Raw genomic sequence first — 20,586 nt, forward strand, 5'->3', positions numbered from 1 at the left:
TATATATATCAATATATATCAATATATGTATTATATAAAAATTATATATAGATAATAATAATAATAATAATACACAGTTCCTCTTCTTGTGAAGCCTCTCTGTTGACCTGTTTTCTGATGCAAATTGTATTCCAGTCATGAAGTATTGTTCATAGTTTGTAAAACACACACACATTCCAATCAGTCACCTTATTCGTGCCATTAAAAGGTCAGATAACGGCGAGGGCGGCGTAGAACCAGGATGAAGAGAAGCAAACGGCTCCAGGAAACACGGCTCACACAAGCAGTAATGTATAACCAATAAGACCTATGGCGGTTGGGTTTCTTGTGAACGTTCCTCTGGGTCGTCGCTCGACAGTTTACCTATTAAAAACATAAATAACGGTCATGTCCATTCGTGTCACGGAACTTCAGGAGGCGTTATTTGTTCTAATTTCGGGGAGAGCTGAAACGTGAAGGCGCCATCGATCACGTCTTTTTCGGAGGGGAAATTGGTCGATTCGCATATTTCCCAAAAATGTTGATCTTTCTAGGCGAGAGGGGGTCACTTTCTTTCTTTTGAGAGATTAAATTCGCCTATCGCCGTCTGGGAAATAAAAGGCCGCTCGTCAGCGCCGAACAATCTGCATCCGTGGGAAAAGTTCGGAAGTTTTTCTCCCGCCGGGTAAAAAAGAAAAACAATTTTGAAGCCATTTTTTTTTTAGGCCATTTTCTTTTTGCCGACGACCAGACGTCACGAGCTGAAAGCTGAGAGCTGCGGTGAAAAGGGGGAGAGAGAAAAAAAAGATGATGATAATGACAGCTCTGATGTATTCTAGCTTTCCCCCATTGTGGTCGTGATTACATACTGTGTGATCCTTTTTTTCTTTTTTGAAAATATCGTAGCCCTTTTCCAGGTAGTTTCAAACCACAGAGGATGCACAGTAATCACTTGAAATTGGCATCGCATTTGATTGGTTCCAATTTTTTGGAAAATATGATGAGAAAAGTCTCCGTGCCACGTTTTCCTCTGCAGTGAGGATGACATTAAATCCATCCTCCATCTCATTCTCATTTCCAACATCACACCTCTTCTGTTTCTTCAGGTTAAGCCACCTAAGACTCATTAGACTCGTCACCTAGCAACAAGACTACGCAACCGTCCCTCCGCCCTTTTGAGCTCTGGTTCTCTGCTGTGTTAGAGAGAGAGAGAGAGAAAGAAAGAAAGAAAGAGAGAGATCGAGAGAGAGAAAGAAAGAAAGAGAGAGAAAGAAAGAAAGAAAGAGAGATCGAGAGAGAGAGAGAAAGAAAGAAAGAGAGCGATCGAGAGAGATAGAGGGAGAGAAAGAGAGAGATCGAGAGCGAGAGAGAGAAAAAGAAAGAGAGAGATCGAGAGATAGAGGGAGAGAAAGAGAGATAAATCAAGAGATAGAGAGAGAAAGAATAGGGAGATAGATAGAGAGATATAGAGATATTGAGAGAGAGAGAGAAAGAGACAGATAGAGATATTGAGATAAAGAGATAGATATATCAAGATATATAAATAGAGATGAGATCGAAAAAGAGAGAGATCAAGCGAGAGAGAGAGAGAGAGAAAGAGAGAGAGAGAGAGAGAGAGAGAGAGAGAGAGAGAGATAGAGAAATAGATAAATAGAGAGATCGACATCGATCAACCGTAACCGGCTCCGCTTGGTGAGGTCGCTAACGAAGCTAACGAAGGCGTCCCTTTGCATGTGTGTCGACGCCCCGGGGTTTCAAAACAACACGCGTTGCTTATTAATATTTACTATACCTGCATTTTAAAGCACACGCGGCCGTGAAGGAGCCGCCGGCACATTTACTCTCATTAATATCCAAAAGCTTCGCAAAGCAAATGATCTGCTCCTCGGCTCTCGGTGCGAGTGTGACCTTATTGTATTTATTTATTTGTGCCGCCCGCTGCGGGCCGCGCCGCCGTGACCGACACGCGCACGCACATATACGTCTGTGATCACACGTATGTGCATTAGCATGCCCGCTGGAGGGGAGGAGAGAGAAAAGGAAAGGAAGAAAAAGAGAAGAAGAGTCTTTTTTTCATCATCGCTGAACAATAAGCATCCGGATGTCGTGTCTGTTATTGTTTAGAGGAACACAGAGGCCGCTCCGTTGTTTAGCGCGTCTCGACGCAGAGGCCATTTACAGTGATTCACGCGAGGCCGCTGGTGGGAGGCGGCGTCGACTCAAGTACTCCATGAATCACCGTTTTGTCGTTGTTTTGCTGAATTCCCCCCCCTTTAAAAAAAAAACTCTTCTACATTTCACAGGGAAACAGCTTGAGCTTTAGCTGTAACATAAAAACAACAACAACATGATTTGAGGCTCTTCTGTACATTAGTACAGAGCAGTGTACACAGCATATATAGATATATAGATATATATATATCTATATATCTATATAGATATAGATATATATCTATATATAGGCTCCGTATTGATGACCTGCAACATTAAAGTGGTTTCATTTATGAGAAAAACATGTGAAGAGAGCTCTACTGCATCGTTAGTGTGTTTTACTTTTTATATTTGTTGATGTTTTGCTGTTAATAATTCTGTTCTTTTTTCTCAGGAACATTTTTTAAACGGGACCTTTACTTTTTTTGACCGATGAGTTAAGAAAACAATCAGAGTACTTCTTCCATCACCGCATCAGAAACATAAATACATCACATCGGCATTTAAAAACACAATAATTATTATAATCAATTGAATAATTAATTAAAAAAGAAGACCAAATACAAACGTGGAGTGAACAATAGACCAACAGATAGGGGGTACGGTGCAGCCACTATGAAGCAAGAAGTGACATGTTGCCTTAAATTCTAATTTAATTCGTCCCACAGTCACACACAGGAGGCAACATCGGCGTATGTCGTCATCACAGGATGTTGTTAGTGATGTCCTGTCAATGGAAACATCTCATGTGTTGATGAAACATCAAAGCTGCTGAAATGTAACCTCATTTCGCAATAATACCGACAGATAACGGCTGAACATGATTATTATTATTATTCGGGGTTCTGTGTTGTTGATTTTCTGACACCGATTACACACATATTGCTCATTTGGAAATTAGCGCTTTCAAAAAAAACGCCGTCATTTGGCTGCCGCTTCATGCGAGCGGCGCCTCGCACTCAAAGATCCAATGATTGGCTCCCCCCCCCCCCATCCTGGCGTGTGCCAGGTGACATCACCACCACCATGGAAGGCCCGAGGCGAGGGCGGGCAGTTGGATGCCGTGCCCCCGCGGGCCTGCCGGGATCTACAAAATCTCCAAATTCGGAGCTGATTGAACCGCGCTCGCCGTTTCCCGTGACACGGTCGACGCTGGGTGGTTTACAAATGAAGAACCCCCCCCCCCCCCAAAAAGGGTTCAAATCCAAGCCAGACGATGTGACGCCGCTGCTGGGAGTTGAACAGTTGGGCTGCATTATTTCTGCGTTCCAAGTCAGCCAATTAGTGACAAACACGATTTCCACGGGCAAACTGATTAATTCATGACTGTTGGAGAGCTAGAATATGAGATATCTGCCGGTAGTCATTACCATATTATCGGCAGATGTTGTTTTTTTTCTTCTTTCTCCTTCCTTCTGTTCGCCGCGGCGAAATATTATCGTAGCTAATTTGCGTCCATGTTCTTTGTTGTTGTAATTGTCAGTAGATCCTCAGAGGAGGGAAACACGGCCGTATACAAACTTTGGAAAACATTTTTAACAGAATAAAACTTTCTTCAGCTCAACTGAGCTGAGAGCAGAATTGTTTTGAGCCATCTGAAACATCAATACCAAAATGTCAGGTTTCTGTGCGGGCCCCTGTGGACAACAGTGTAAATATCCATCGTAGAGAAGCCAGTTTCTCCACTGACAGCCGCCTATGAATGTAATACAGCAGCAAGACATTTGACTAAGGGCTGTTACTTTTTACTTTCTTATTTTGTTTACTTGCTTACTGTAAACACTGTTACATTCAGCACCTGCAGGTGCAATATATACCAAACAAGTGGATTATTTGAAAGGCTTTCTTGGCCATGTATGACCTCAAGGAGAAGAAGGTCATGGGAATGTGGATTCTTTTTCTTCTTCTTCTTTTTTATTAGCTCCTTAAACCTCGCTGAGCAGTGGATACCTCATTACATCATCAGCGCAGTGGAGCCGAAACAATGCCCAAAGATATTTAATATGTCATCCTTTTTTTTTTTAAATGATCCGTATGATTTTTAATGTGTAAACGTTTGATGGAATGGCAAAGCCGTAAAAAAAATAGAAAATGTGGAATGAGAATTTGTCCAACTGTAAACAACTGAGGGGGATGGGTGTATATTAATTAATATTTAAGGGCTTCAAACCATAAATGGTGATGGAGCATCTTCAGACCTGGTTTGTTGACACTGATAGCTTTAATTGCAATTTCTTTTGAAGAATCCCTGGGAAAACATTTCCAACAGAGGAGTGTGTGTGTGGGGGGATCTGAGGACCATTGGAATGTCTTGGTTTTTGTTTGAGACCTTTATTTTCTGAACTTCTGGATTTGCCGAACCTGTGTGCGTAATGATCCTGAGAATTGGGTTGGATTAACTCTGGGTAATTGCGGTTGAGATTGCAATCCAAGTTTCAATGAGAATGCAGCTCTTCAGTTGGGTTACTCCCGTCTGGGTCTTGGTTAATTTGTTGATCCGTTCATTTGGAATTAGTATTAGTCTTCTCACTCTCTCAAATTTCAATCTCTCTATCTCAAATAGGCTGGGAGCTTTGATATTAACCGTGTGAACAACAATGTGCTATCGGACTCTATATTTGCCCACAGAGATGAGGCTGCGCTGAAAGGTGGCGGCTCCCACCACGAGCACTGCATTTTTTCCTCAAATGAATAAAACAATTAATCATTGCATAGTGGATGCTCGGGGCAATATCAGAACTTATGATTGCTTTCTGAAGTTGATTGTACCAGGGGGTGGGGTAGGGTGGGGTGTGTGTGTGGGGGGGTTGCAAGCACTGTAAAGATTGCCTCTGATTTGTTGCATGGCTCCGGAAGAGCTCAAATGCTCACCATCAGTCACAGAGAGGAGAGCGACCTGCAATAAGAGGTAATAGCAGTATTTCAAGTTGCAATGGCAAAATAGGCCTGAAGGAAAAACAACAACTAAAAGACCTGCCAGTTCTGCTTCTTGGATCCTATTGCATTGGTGTGTTCAAATCAGATAAAATAGTTCCTCCTCTTGTCGGTGTAATGCCTCATAGGAGCACTGATGCTTAGCCTACTTTCCTACTTCTGACAAATAAAAGTTGGACATTTTCCGAGAGAATTAACTCTGGAAGAGGTGTAATGTGCAGACCCAGCGATAGGGGGCAGCAACACCCTTAAAGACACATTGGCGTTTGAACACGAAGAAAAGGGTGACCGACGGGGGGCCACAGAGTTAGAATATCTAGAGCGGTTCGCTGTAATTACCAGTTTACACGTAGCAATTAACCTAATTTGGACGGTCTTTGTGTTCCCATTCAGGTTTGAAAGCACATCGTGTTGTTGAAATAGCTTTAATATTCTTATAGGTTGTAGCAGAAGCCAGCCAGCAAGAGTATGAGATACAATTGTGTATCTCTTGTTTGATTACCTCCTCTCTGACAAAGCGCAAACTCAAATCCGATACGATAATATTAAAAAAGGATATAGAATAATAGGAATAATAGGCAGAAGTCAAATTAGTATTTTTTTTTGCAGGGGATAATGTAAACGTCCCCTTTGCTCCGTGTTTGCTTGTCTATGCGGTTTGGTTCTATGCAGTCGCTGCTGTAGCTATTGTTTTGATTAGGGAAATCGTTCGTAAAGGTACGGCTAAGGATTACGAGACAAGAGGTTGGTTTTCACTCGACTGTTTCACCGAATGCGCGTTAAAAATCTAACTTTATGCCGTTTAAAATCGCACATTGACGACGTGACGTCACCTGAAGCGGAACGACGCCTAGCCAGCAGCCTGCTAGCTCGGTGCTACAAAGATAGCTAGCTAGCTGGGCACATCGTTTTTTTTCTCCCAATTCGCTCGCGCTCGACCTTCGTTTTCTAATAACGATAACTTAAATGTGCCTTTTTGATTTATTTTATTATTTGTTAACAGTTAACGTTAGTGGTCGCGAACAACACAGCATCCAGCGGCCATAAAGCAGTTAGTCCGTGGAGCTGGAGACGGCGCAGCTGTTACGGTTGACGTTAGCTCGTGTCCGTTGACGCCAGTGGGTCGGCACAGTGGGGATCATGGGTTTCATCAACGTGTCTCATCATCGCTGTTTTAAAGTCCATTTAATGTCACGTACAAGTTGATACTTTACGTGTATTTGCGTCCACTCACCGGCCTGTTTAAGGACCACACGGGAGCGTCCTGCCGCGTTAGTAAACGTGACAACCAACAAAGAGCGATGAACGCTAACGTCACTTATTGTGGTATTTAATGCGAATTAATGTCCGTTTTCCGCAGTTGTTAACTAAATAAAACAAATACCCCGTTTTGAAGTCTTTGTTGGACACTTGGGTTCATTTATAGCGAGGTTAGACTATTCTGGGATTCCTCTTTTAGAATAAGCTGATTTTAAATGCTATAATATACAGTAAAGTTCGTCACACAGTTTTCCAAATTAAAGACCCAAAGCAGTGTTAAAGTTTTATTTCCAATAGATAACGTCATCTTTAACATGTGAAACTATGAAAGAATGGTTTAAAACATATTGTGTTCGTCTTGTCGAGGGAAGAATCGATTGAAATCATGCAATGTGTACTTTCCCCCGGCAGGTGGCGCTGTGGCATAGTTTGTATTTAAGGGTTGAAAAGCAAAACACCGGGAGTACTATAATGTGTGTGCTCTTTGTGAGCGTTTGACGTGTTTAGTTCACAGCTAAACCGTTTTTCTTGCTTCAAGAAGCGTCACAGTGTAGTTGCCGCTCTTGTTTGACGGTATCTGTGACGGAGGCATCTCGAGGCCTCTGGGGAAACTCACCTGAGCATCGCAGAAGTGTTTAGAAGAAAGCACCTGCTTTGCTGCAGAGCAAACAAATACTAACTATCTACCCCCCCCCCCCCCATGAGTTTTCCCCACAGTCGTCGTGTCAGGGAGCAGAAACCACATCCAGGATGCAAAGACTCACTTCCCACGTTGTGATCTAGAAGAGGTCGTGAGGTTAAGGCACAAGGATGTTGTGTTTTGTTTTTTACTCAACCTGGGCTGTGCTCTTAACCCTCCTGTTACCTTTCGGGTCAATTTGACCCCATTCAATGTTTAATGTCGGTGTTCTTTGGGGTCAATTTGACCCCAGGCTGTTTTTCACTGTCAAACATAAGAAATATCAACTTCTTTATATATTTAAATGGCTATTTAGGTCAGGGGTTCCCAAACTTTTTAGACCACGCACCCCCTTCTACATCCCGACCGGGTTCACGCACCCCCAATGCCCCACACCGTAAAAAAAAAACGCAGACCGGCGTCGGAGCTCGGCGGCGACCACGATCGACGTATTGAGCACCCCTGCATTCAAACATTAAATAGCCGAGAGTTTTTTTCAGCATAAGAAATACGATGTGTGGCGGGAGTGCGTGAGTTAAGACCGAAATGACACTTGAGAGCCCTGAGAATGTTTAATATTAATTATTACACCATTACATTTTTCCTCTCGCGCACCCCCTAGAGGCAGCTCGCGCACCCCCAGGGGTGCGCGCACCACACTTTGGGAATCCCTGATTTAGGTAGTCAACAAACAAACATAAAGTACCTCACACTTAAACTTGGGAAGCAATATTAATTCTAATAATTTTCTGGAGGTTTTAATTGCTGGGGTCAAATTGCCCCCGAGGGTAAAATATGTGAGTAAATGTGAAGGTAACAGGAGGGTTAAGTCAGCATGCTTTTTAATTTTTTAAATCCCAATCAAATATATTGTCATTTTAAGCTCGGATGTAAACTGTTTTTCCCCCCCGGTTTTTTGACGATACATTTTATTTAAAACTTAGTTCGAACCGAAGCTAAGCAAACAAACACGTGCCATTCTCTCGTCTCTAATTAAGAGGCAGTTCCACAACACTTCTTCCCCCATAAGCAAAATTAGCATCTGTTTTTTCTTTTTCTTCTTCTAGCTTTCACTTGCTCAATAATGATTGATGGCATCAAAACATTTCTATTAGAGGAAACGCGGCCGGCCAAGAGGAGGTTCGGAGCCAAGACTCTGGGGGAGTTTGGAGAACAGTCTGCGCTCGATTTTCCTGGCCGGGCAGCGTCCCCGGTGACACCTCGGTCCAACCCTGGCTCAAAACACGCTTAACCCATCTTCACCGGCCAGAAATATGTGTCCTCGTTTTTTATTAGATCCCGCCCCCCTAGATAGAAAAAGTCTTTAAATGTCCTATTCCATCACCTCCCTCTTGTTTCCCTGCAGATCTCCCCCGCTGTCACAGGAGTCATGGACGAGCAGGCAGGCTCTCCGGCAACCAACGCCGACAACAACAGCCAGAGAAATGGAGATGAGGTGAGAGACCCACAGATGTCAGATGGCATCTTTTTTTCAGTTTTTTCCAAGTCAAACTCCCAAAATATCCTGCCAGTGTATGTCATGGAGGGGGGGGGGAGATTTCTACCTGAACCTTCCAAAAAAACACATCTGTTTTTTTTCTTGATCTTCGCAGAAGCCCCGGCGTGGCAGCTGGACCAAGGGGAGGAAGAGGAAGAAGCCGATGAAGGACTGCAACGCACCCAAAGCCCCCCTGACGGGCTACGTCCGCTTCATGAACGACCGGCGGGAGCAGCTGCGGGCGGAGCGTCCAGACGTGCCCTTCCCAGAGATCACCAGGATGCTGGGCAACGAGTGGAGCAAGCTGCCCCCCGAGGACAAGCAGGTGGGGGGGGCGAGGTTGTCGAAGGTTCTGCACTTTCCGCTTTGTTAATTAAGATCGCCTGCAAAAAAAGCTTCCATCCATGTTGTTGAGTGCACAGGGGACGCTGCAACCCAAATCTCCACGACGACAACACTCGCCACCGCAAGTGACACAGAAACCACGAGTGTGAATGAAAATGTCTTGATTTAAACCGTGCAAGAAAACAAAATACAATACGATAAAGTTAATTCATGTATATCCGGCAAAGGAAGCATTAAAGCAACAAACACTTATTAAGGGGAAGCAACAAGGCCAACGCGATGACAGAGAGGCTCGGCGATTATATATTTATACACAACAACAAACACACACTATGCAGTCAGTTCCGTTCTTAATGCATTTTTCAGAGTTATTTAATTGCCAAGCATACACTTTAGATTTTTTTCATCAAGTTTACTTGAAGTGTGCAGCGTCAGATGAGTCTGATGTTAAACCTGATCTGGACATCCAGAAGAAATGAAAGGACAGGAAACCAGTCGGTCCTTCCAGGTTTTGAGAAGGTAGTGGAGGAAAATCTACAGAACTGGGTTAAAGAACAAACTTCTTCTTAACAAGGTGGTGTGTATATATATGTTTTTGTCATCATTACTTTTGGCTGCCAGCATTCGCAGCAACGGCGCCCCAAAAGACTGGAACCGAGATATGGATCTGCACTGAAGGCCTGAGCACATCTAACACTCTCAAACCAGCCGAGATTTGCACCTCGTTTTTTTCCGCTTGCTCGTTGTTATTGTTATGGTTTATTTAATAAGGGACAGTGCACATTGAAACAAACATTTCAGTAAATGTGCCAGAGTTAGCCAAGAGGCTATTTTTCAACAGTAAGAGGCTATTTTCATCTGTGTAAATACCACGTCGGGGAAAAAAAGTCCACGGAGCCGACAAAAGCGCCGACTCGCACCTGACCGTGTTTTTGTTAGAGTGACGACGTGTCGCAGATCGTCTCGCCAAAGTCGATGAGATAAGAATACCAGAAAGACACTCGAGAGACGGAGGGGAGAGTTTCTCTATCGGGCCATTACGACACTTTCAGGCAGATCCCATCATAAACCACAAGGGTCGATACCGCTGTGTTCAGATCAATAAGTTCATCTGAAATACGCTTTATGTCTTCTTCTTTTTTAAATCAGGGATTATTATTTAGTATTTCGTATGAGTGTCTAACAGTACGCCTGGATCAATGCTTCACATGTTCTGAAACAAAACGCCTCAGCTCCGTCAGTCGGTAAATCACCGCCAAGACTCAAGACTTATTTACGTGTTTCTTTCTGAGCTGAGAAATCTGGACATGTTGAGTTTTTAAATCTGGTTCCCGGAGACCGGAGCTGGGGATTGTTGCACCGCGAGTAAAAAGCCGGGTCAGATGTCCCGGGATCAGGTCTTTGCGTGAAGACGGCTCGTCTCGTGTTTCCTCTAATTCCCAAACTAATGATACGACTAGATCCCGTCACGAGCCTCGGGCAATGCAGGTCACGCAAATTGAGAAATTACCGACTTTATTTTGTCTCTGGACCGGGAACTCATCCTGATTATAAATAATTACTCTCGCCCATAATCCTCCTTCATCCACGTTCTCACCTCTCTCTCTCTGTGTCTCTCTCTCTCTCTCTCTCTCTCCCCTCAGCGGTTCTTGGAGGAGGCGGAGCGAGACAAGGAGCGCTACATGCGCGAGCTGGAGAAGTACCAGAAGACGGAGGCCTACAAGCATTTCATCCGCAAGGTCCAGGAGAAGCAGATGGGCAAGCGGCACCGGGGAGGTGAGATCCGCTCCGTGGGCCCCGCCGCCGGGTTAAAGGGCGCCGCCGGTTAAGTCCAACACGGCGAATGTGTTGGTGAGATTCGGACGGGTCGATCAACACAACCAGCGCCCCTCTTTCACCTCCCACGCTAAAAAACCTCCAGACTTTGAGTCTATAGCCCTAGGATCCGGTGTTGGAACTCGGGGAGCACCATTTGGCTTTTTGCTCAGTCAAAGGAAAGAGGGAAAGGTTTTCCAGCTCGTTATCGTTCTGGTTCTGAGCTCCGGGTCGGCGTGAGGCCACGCCGCCGTAACACATGGTCCGCATCATCTCCTTTGTTGCCGCGGATACGTCTCGGTCTGGATATCGGAAATGTTGACGACGCGAGCCGCTCCGCTTCAATTCAATCGACTCCCAATCCAACAATAAGTGCAGAGATGTTTTAAATACATATATATGTATATTTTTCATTACTTTCATTGTATCAGTTCTACTAAAGGCGCCCGGAGGAAGCGTGAATCTTCCGCTGTGCTCCGTCTTTATATTCTTTCCTTCCTTTCCAGATGTCGGGCACCAGGTCGCCAGCGAGGCGCTCCACGAGGTCAGTAACTCCTTCCTGCCGCTGATCACAGCAAACGTCACATCTAATGAGGCAGCGGTGGATGGATGTCACTGCAGAGGTGGAGGGGGAAAAGTTGTCGACAAAATACTCAATTACGGGGAGGTGTTCCCCGTACCGATAACTCCTCCCGATCCCGCCCCCAAGGCCGGCTTTCAAAAGCGAGCGTTCGGGGATAAATAGAGACCGGGTGTCTAGACGAAACATCTGGAACAAAGATGGCGCCCGGCCAGACGAGAGGGGGGGGGGGGGGGGAGTCGCAGACAGACTGCCTCAAAACAGACGTTCAGATAGGTCGACCCAATCTGTCAGATTTGACAGATATTCTCCTAAAAAAACCCACAGGAGCTTCATTCACCGTGAGCGTGTGACATCACAAGCCTGTTTATGATCATTTCCCCCCCCCACCACCCATTAAGTGCTCGTTGTTGCGTCCCTAAAACCGGGTTAATCCGCTCCAGTGCCTCGTTTTGTGTTCATAATCCCGACACTTGGCTCCTGCCAAGTGTGTGACTCATATTTATGAACTCCTGCACGCGATCAGGAGGTTTTCCCCGTGAGACCCTCGACGCATGAAGGTGACTTTTATTGCTGTCGGCATTCCCGTCGGAGAACCGGGAAACTCGAAGGGAAATCTCATTCCTTCGAGGAATGAGGAGGTGAGAGTGAGACCGGCTCCGTTGTTTTGTTATTGCAAAGCGCTCCAGGGCCTTTCTTGATTTCTTAGCAGCGCTGTTTATGAAATTACTCCCCCCCCCCCCCCCCCCATCTCATTTCTTCACCTGGATCGATGGATTTCCCCCGTGGCCAGGTATGGCATCAGTTCCCCGCCGCACAGCGAGGTAAATGGCCGCCTCCCTCTTTGTGTCAACAGAAGGACGCGGAAGGGAAGGACCGCACCGTGTTCGACATTCCCATCTTCACGGAGGAGTTCCTCAACCACAGCAAAGGTGAGGAGGCAGAAGAGCTGGAGCGCCGCCGGCTCGTCTGGCCGGGAAATCCTTTTGTAGCCGGCGTCTTTTTTCTTTTTTTTAAAAACCTCCATTTCTCTGAAGTGTTTCCTCCGCGACCTCGAGGGAACTTTGTGGTCCAGCGCTCCGTCGGCCCGGGACAGTTCCACAAGTCGCGCCTCTCGGAGCAAATAAAACATTTATGATGGCGCCAACCGCTACGCCGGCTCCTCCCCGACTCCTCCTGACTCCTCCTCCTTTGTCATCCATCGGTTAACACTTGTCCCCCCCCCCGGCAGCGCGGGAAGCGGAGATGCGTCAGCTGCGTAAGACCAACATGGAGTACGAGGAGCGCAACGCGGCGCTGCAGAAGCACGTGGAGAGCATGCGGGGCGCCGTGGAGCGGCTGGAGGGCGACGTGCTGCAGGAGAGGGGGCGCAACGGGCTGCTGCACCAGCACCTGGACACGCTGAGGCAGGCGCTGACCGCCAGCTTCAACAGCACGCCGCTGCCAGGTGAGGAGACCACACTCTTCTTCTTCTTCTTCTTCTTCTTCTAACTCTTCTTACTATTATTCTTTTAACTCTTCTTCTACTTCTTTTAACTCTTCTTCTTCTAACTTTCTTCTTCTTCTTCTAACTTTCTTCTTCTTCTAACTCTTCTTCTACTTCTTTTAACTCTTCTTCTAACTTTCTTCTTCTAACTCTTCTTACTATTCTTCTTTTAACTTTTCTTCTACTTCTTTTCACTCTTCTTCTAACTCTTATTACTATTATTCTTTTAACTCTTATTCTAACTCTTCTTCTTCTAACTCTTCTTACTATTATTCTTTTAACTCTTATTCTAACTCTTCTTCTTCTAACACTTCTTACTATTCTTCTTTTAACTCTTTTTCGTCTAACTTTCTTCTTCTAACTATTTTAACTTTTCTAACTACTTCTTTTTCTTATAACTCTTCTTCTAACCCTTCTTCTTCTTTTAACTCTTCCTCCTCCTCTTCTTCCAACTCTTCTTCTACTTCAAACTCTTCTAAATCAGCATCTTCTTCTAACGCTCCTTCTTCTAACCCTTCCTCTTCTTTTAACTCTTCCTCCTCTTCTTCTTCTAACTCTTCTTCTACTTCAAACTCTTCTTCTAAATCATCATCTTCTTACTCTTCTTCTAACGCTCCTTCTAACACTTCTTCTTCATCTTCTTCTAACTCTTCTTTTCTTCTTCTTACTCTTCTTACTATTCTTCTTCTAACTCTTCTACTTCTTTTTAATGAAACAAAGATGCTAAAATGGTTCAGATGAATAATTAGGTTCTGTGTTCCCGCAGCATCCTGAATGTGTCCGATGTGTTCTGATACAGAGTTCTCGTCTCATGATGGGTGTGTGTGGGGGAAATAAACTGAAATGGCTCTTGCTTTCATTTCTAAAAGATCGACGCACATTATCCCACGCCAGCGCTGCCTCTGCGCCCCGTATCAGTCATCGATCCCACAGACAGACGGAACGTCGTCAACTATTGGCTCCACAGTCCGAGTTTTAAGCTCGTGAACTCCGTGTGTGTGTGTGGCGCGTTGGAGCCCCCGCTCTGTTGACTGAGCCCTGAAGTCTGAGAGAGCAAACACACCGCTCAGCCGGACCCCTGCTGGGCTGCTCTTAGCACCTGTTCATTATCCACTTTAAGGAATCTCATTTGGCTCCCCACACGTTTCACACACACACTCACACACACACACAAAGGCGACGGCCTTGAGGGAGCTCTTCATTTAAAGCGTTTCACCGACTACGTGGGCAGCGATTTAGAAATAAAGAACGACATCGGTTGCGTCATCGTGCGGTTATCGACTCCCCCGTCTGAGTGACACGTTTTTGGCCTCCCCCCCCCCCTCCCCCTCCACCCTCCTCCCTGTGCCCCACAGCCAGTGGAGAGACGCCCACGCTCGACAGCATCGACTCCTACATGAAGAAGCTCCACAGCGTCATCGTCAGCTGCCCCCAGGAAAACGAGCATCTCATCAACACTGTGAGGGACGTGGTCAACCGCTTGGACAGGTGAGGGGCCGGCGACCGCACGCTATCGACTCATCCGATGACCTATTCATTTATGTTTTGATTCATGGTCTTGTCAATTAAATGTAGTGCCTTTTTCTTTTTAAAGGAGGATTTTTATTTATTTGTTAATGAGGATTTTTATTTATTTTTTAAGGAGGATTTCAATTTATTTTTAAAGGAGGATTTTTATTTTTTTTGAGGAGGATTTTTATTTATTTTTTATGGAGGATTTTTATTTATTTATTTTAAGGACGACTTTTATTTATTTTTTAAGGAGATTTTTTTTAATGTCTGGCCAACTCAAATCAATTAGTCTAAAAGTCGTGCGGTTTCACCCCGGGGTCCATTTATTTTTCTGTTGTCGAGCTGTTTCTAATTGTTTGAGCTGTGAATGAATAACGAGCGTGTCTTCTGCTGTCACAGATAATCGGACCGAGTCCCGCCGATTTGACGGATCGAGTCCCGGCGCCGTTCGCCTCCTCGACGGGGAATCTTCCCGTCGGCTCCGTCGTCCCAAATTGATTTTAAAAAAAATCTTTTATTACTCCTGCGAAGGTGACGTAGCGTCTCATATTTATTTATTATTGTTTTACACACCTCTGTTCTGACTTAAACATAGCTGTAGTTTGTTTTTTGTAAAATACTCCGGTGGTCGGACATGACAGAGTTGGACGTCTCTCGTTGCCCCTGTTCTGTCTTCACTGTCCACTTCTCGCTAAATGCTTCCGCAGCGGTCTCTAAAGCGTCATCCAAGATGTTTTCCAAGAATACCGTTGAGCAGACTTTCCTTTTTTTCCCAGAATCTGTCGAAGAGAAACACGTGCCATTTATTTGTTTTTTGTTGTTTTTGTTCCTGTGTGGAAAAGTGTTTGTGTTTTCAATAAACGTATTTACATTTGCGCTGTCGGTTTGTTTGGACGTGTTCGTGACGCGCTGGGAATACGTTTCAAAGTGAGACGCTCCAATGGGACTGGAGTTATTTGAAGAAAAATGTTATTCAAGAATAACTAAAAGTTTGTCTACATTATATAACAGCGTACGGTCGTGTGTTTTTCAATTTTTTCAATATATATTTATTTAGATTTTACATTACAAATTAAGACAGATAGAATACAAAGGGAAAGGAGGGAAAAAAAGGGTAAAGAACAACAAAAAATCATGAGGAAACCACTGGTCGTGTGTTTCAATCAGATCTCTCTGAGACGGCGTGTCTAAAATGCAATATGAACATCAAAGAGAGTTCAAGTATTCGCCGAGTTCAAAAAGCGGGGAGAACGGTTGACTTCGTTTCTTTTTCTACATCCTGGTTTTGAAGTCTACTGTCTCAAAAAAAATGTAGCTTCGTCAGCACCGAAGCCGTTTACCTCGAGTCGATGTGGAGGCGAGAGGATTGGGATCGGTTAAGTAAAGAGAGAGAGAGAGAGACATGACTTTGCACTGGCTCGTTCACATCCGCAGATAAAGTCCATTTTTAATATGATTCGTATTATGTTGCTGTTTGTTTGAGCATCAGCTGGCCAATTATAATAGTTGCTAACATCGTACTCTATTATGAGTCCTTCCTGTTTCCCATGCGCGGATGCCCGTTTCCTTCTTTGCCAGCTGAGACTTCCTGTCCACAATGGCTCCACGTGTCACAGCCAACAATGTCCCCGACGGATGTGTTCCCACGGGGGAACACGGCGGGTTCCTACAGTAAAGCTCGTCGCGCACGTTCACCGACGACGACGAGACTGAACGGAAACCCCCGGGACATTGTGGTTCACGCAAAGGTCAAAGGTCAACCTGGAAGCGGATGGGAACGACGGCTTGTTTTGGTCCTGACTTTTACAGTCGAAGGGAAACAAGTGAAACCAAAACGACAACGTGGACCGCACCACGCGGTCAGCGCACGACGAGGCCAGCAGCTCTTTGTGGGGATGATCCTCGCCTCCTCGCCTCCTCGCCTCCTCCCCGGCCTCCCCGGGCGCTGCTGCCGTAAATGTAAACAGCTCCTATGGCAGCTCTTCAGCGCGCTATAGATGTGCCGTGGGGACGTTCACGTACACCACCTTATTAGCGTTGTTTACCTTCTCACTTCTGGGATCATCATCCTTCACATGTTAACTGTGTGTGTGTGTGTGTGTGTGCGGTAGACCCCAAAGCTCATTTGTATAATGAGCTTATATACGGCGTCCTTTTTGTTGTTGTAGCTTTGATGTCGCCCCAAAGCTACGAAAAAACCACATGGGGGGGGGGATAAATGGCGAAGAGTATTATGTCATACCTTGTTATCCCGTTTGACCTTGAATTTAAGGACCGACTCTGACCTCTTTCACCCAGCTTCAAGCGGTTATTACGGCTCTTAAAATGTGATAGAAGTGTCGGAGGCGGGGTGGCTGTATGCCCCCCCCCCCATCCCGCTCCCTTCTCGATGCCCTATTATTGGAAAAGGCCCACCTCAGCAGGGGCCGATTCTGCATCCTTGGCCCTGGCTTCCTGCCCCGCGGAGTGGTGGCGTGAGAGAGAGAGAGAGAGAGATATGACTCAGGCGTCATGCGCTGAGTCAGCGCTGAGCGGGCCTCGATGTCTAGGATGGTTTCTGTTTGCACAATCACACACACACACACACTTACAGGGTCAAAATGAGCCACCTTCCGTGAGTCGGGCCGGTCATCATAGCAGTGGCAGCGTGGATGTGCCTCTGTTATGTGGGATGTATTGTTTACCATCTGCAATAAGACAAAACAGGAATTGATTTTATTTTTTTAAAGGTTTTCTTATGACCCAAATATAAATCCCCTCTTATTTAGATGAATAAAGTAATGTATGCAGAGTCACTGCTGAAGGCCACTGTTCTGTCCACAGTGACTCGAATCGCCTTTTTTAAATGGAGTTTTCCGGGATCATTCGGAGCAGGATCATCTATTCTTCAACCCCTGGATGATTTTCAAATAATTCTTCCTGTAGCATCTGAGAGTTCCTCTTCAAACTGTCCCAGTGTTCAGTTCAGAGTTTCCACCAACGGGCTTTGGACTCTTAGAAAAGTCACTTCTCTCATAAAGTTTGTTGCCTTAAATAAATTCATGTGACCCAGTTTACTTTCGGGACCAATCTCGTGAACTCGATGAAAGGTCGCCATCGACCGGCCCGTTGGAGCGCGCCGTGCATCATCTTGTTCTTCCTTTCCGGGACATCAAAGGTCAGACGTCACGCAGCTGCCGTCTCGGTCGTCCTCCGTGCTTCTCTTCAGGACACTGAAGCGGGACGGACGCTTGCTCTGGGACAATATCTACCAAAATGCCACTTCGATGGCAGTTTTCGCCCCAAACGTGTCTGAAGGAGATGAGTTCTTCTCAGAGTGATGATCACGAGTTTCTCTGAAGCGCGATCCGAGCGAAGCACGCCGGGACGACAGCGGGCAAACTATTCTGTAATGTGTAGAAAAAGGTTTGTGAGATTCAAAGTGATGTTTTTTTTCTCCTGCTCTTTAGATTTAGACTCAATGTCTGTGTGTGTGTGTGGGGGGTGGGGGGGGGGGGGCATTTCTTTTTCCCTGAAGTATTATTTGTCTTTTTCTTCCACCCTCAGCGACAGTGTCCTCATGTTCAACTCTGTCGTCGACGTGAGTCGCTTCAAACGTCGGTTCCAGACAACGGTGACTCACATTTTGGGGTGGAAATGTCATTTTCCTCAATGTGTTGGATAACGAGCAAAGACATGTCAAGCGTCATGCTTTGCGTGATGCATATTGGATTAATCTCTCATTCAGTTATTTTAAAAGTGATCTGGGATTAATGCGTGGGCTCTCTGGGAGATGCCTGCAAAAGTCCTTTCTGATTAAGTCCTTACATTTTTTCTAAAGACAAGCACGGCCCTCCCCTGCATGAGTGAAATGTGTGTGTGAATATGTTTATATAATTCTCCCCCAACTATTTATTCAGCTGCAGAATGAGAGAATTAGTCGGAAAATGCAAGTCTAACTTCCTCTTCCTTGATCATCATCTGCTTCATCTCTGAGGAGGAGGAGGAGGAGGAAACAATGCTTGGAATGTGAAGAAAAAACCTGAGTCATTCCCACATGTCAACCTCTAGCTCTGCTCCTCCTCCTCCTCCTCTTCCCATGTGTGTTGCCTTCAGGTTCTTCTCCTCTTTCTCTCTCTCAATGCTCTAAAGTTGTACTTAATAGGCTTTCAAGTATGAGTTGTATATTTCCAACAGCCCGCGAAGGCAGCAGGAGAAGAGGGGATTTCCTCACCAGAGGTCATTATCCCTCATGAGAAGCGTGACGTCAGTAAAATAATAGTGACCGCTCTCAACGCTTTTCAATATCTGAATGGAACGCACACACACATCCGTCAGCACGTCTTACCTCGTACAAACACGGGTTGGGATGATCTTTTCTTTATAGGCATTAATAAAAAAAGAACCCAAAACACAGTATACACCCAATAATAGAACAGTAGGATGTGGGCTACAATGCAGTTTAACTGACAAGTGATATGGGAGAAATATTCAAATAATTTACCTGAGTGAATGTATCGAAACCACAATGTAAAAATGTTAGTTTAATGTCCTTTTCGAAGAATTATCAGCAAAAATGTACTTTAAATATCAAGTACTGGTTAATTAGGTTTGTCAGAATGGATGCCGTGGTATTTCCATGATGTTTAAGCTTATTATTATTAATAATTATAATATTATAATGATCATTCTAAAGACGTAGCTGCCCATGGTGGAGCTAACTCACTACTACTGGCTTTTGTGTCCTCTTAATTTGCTTCATATTTCACACATGTATGATAGGTTTACATTATATGAGCCGATCATATAACATGTTCAAGAACCCCAAGATAAAGGCGGAATTAATACAGCTTTATATTATATTAATTGCACCTACGGGACACGAGCAACAGTTAGGTAAGCATTACATTAAGCAGTTAAATTAAAAGCAGGCTTCATTATCTACCAATTAAAAAGTGTAATAACAATGTGAACAACTGCAGTATATCAAGTTTATTGGGTTAGGTTATTGCAAATATCATAAAGTGACAACATACAAGTGAATGTTATTAATACAAATTCAGAGCAAACACCTTGAACGTCTCTGGATCTGGATCTCCACCATGGAGGCGGTTTGCTGCGCGTTCACGCGGTTCTCCTGGCCTGCCCAGTATCCCAGTGCGCTCGTGCCCGCTCCAGGCTGGTGGAAAAAACTGCAGCGGCTGTTACCGGAGCCACGCAGAGAAATCACTGGCAGGAGTTGAGCTACGAACACACACACACACACACGCTCGGATTTTCGTTATTCCTGCCGAGGACGACGTTGTCAAAACCGGGATTTACGGCCGCCGAGAAGTGGTAGGATCCGCGTGGGGATATTCGGCGTCTGAAAGGTAAGGAAAAGTTATCTACGTTTCTTTTTCTTCTTCTTTCTCTCCAGAAATGTAAAGTGTCTCAGCCACAAGTCTCGTCAGTTTCCTCCGGCGGCCAACTTCCAGTTTGGTAAAGCGGGGCGTGGAGGGGAGAGAAATGTCGTGTGTCTTCGCGAAAGAGCTAACGGCTCAGAGTTACGTTAGCGCTCGGAACGTATAACGTGCGGCGAACCGCGTCGCGGCGATGCGGAGAAGTTCGCAGCCCGCGGTGACGCTTCGCCGCGTTGGGAGCTCGTTGACGGACCGACGGCCGCGCGCGGACTTCGTAACGACGCAGCGGAACTAGCCGCGGCTGTCATAACTTGCGCGAGGGCTCAAATGCAAGGAGAAGGGGTGTAGGTGTGTTCCAACAGTCGAAGCTGCTCGTGCGCGCGCGCGCTCGTGTGTGTATGTGTTTGTGTGGGGGGGGCGTTGCTTTAAAAGTTACTTTACACCTGTAAAAGGAGCCCGCAGCAAAAAGGCAACTTCTCTGTTTACGAAACAGGGGCGGCAGGGCGGCGTTTAACTTCCCGCTGCTTCCCCACCAAACGCGGGGGGTCGTTTCTGAGGTAAACCCAGTGGGAGTTCATGGGTCCCGAGTGGTACAGTGGGGGAATGATTAGGGACGCGTGCAAAAGAGACACGGACGTTGCTACCGTTACAGTCATTCCTGCACCACGTTATTATCTATTTATTTACAACAATCATACAAAAAAATAGCTTTTATTACTTGTGATATCTATTGTGTAATAATTACATGGATGTTTCATGACTAAATAAATCAATTGTGTGAAAAGCTTGGTCTTGAAAAGTACACATTGTTAGTCTGTCTGTGTGTGTGATGACAGCAACAGTAAAAAAAACAGAAAGCAACATTATTGCCCTCATAATAAGACTTCAGAGGCATATTTGAAACAT

General features: G+C 45.3%; 2 protein-coding genes across 5 annotated transcripts in view; both read left to right on the plus strand.

Annotated features, from left to right (window-relative positions):
- The first annotated feature begins 5,774 nt into the window (after nt 1-5,774).
- Nucleotides 5,775-15,174, plus strand: hmg20a (high mobility group 20A). 4 transcript variants are annotated; one of them, XM_056416365.1, is made up of 9 exons: nt 5,775-5,868; nt 8,430-8,519; nt 8,677-8,886; nt 10,550-10,682; nt 11,228-11,265; nt 12,158-12,233; nt 12,533-12,748; nt 14,143-14,275; nt 14,699-15,174. In XM_056416365.1, exons 2-9 carry the CDS (start codon nt 8,454-8,456, stop codon nt 14,700-14,702), a joined length of 876 nt encoding a protein of 291 aa, XP_056272340.1. In that variant the 5' UTR covers nt 5,775-5,868; nt 8,430-8,453; the 3' UTR covers nt 14,703-15,174. The 4 variants fall into 4 exon arrangements, with proteins under 4 accessions (XP_056272340.1, XP_056272343.1, XP_056272342.1 ...); XM_056416367.1 differs by lacking the exon at nt 5,775-5,868 and adding an exon at nt 7,162-7,180; XM_056416368.1 differs by lacking the exon at nt 14,699-15,174 and having other exon boundaries at nt 14,143-14,279.
- A 4,128-nt stretch (nt 15,175-19,302) lies between these two features.
- peak1 (pseudopodium-enriched atypical kinase 1) overlaps nt 19,303-20,586 on the plus strand; it is a 111,452-nt gene continuing 110,168 nt past the window's right edge. Inside the window, 1 exon segment of the mRNA XM_056416343.1 lies at nt 19,303-19,650. The gene's annotated coding sequence lies outside the window, so the exon portion shown is untranslated.

This window comes from Pseudoliparis swirei, chromosome 6 (genome assembly GCF_029220125.1).
Source record: "Pseudoliparis swirei isolate HS2019 ecotype Mariana Trench chromosome 6, NWPU_hadal_v1, whole genome shotgun sequence".
NCBI classification, from domain to species: Eukaryota; Metazoa; Chordata; class Actinopteri; order Perciformes; family Liparidae; genus Pseudoliparis; species Pseudoliparis swirei.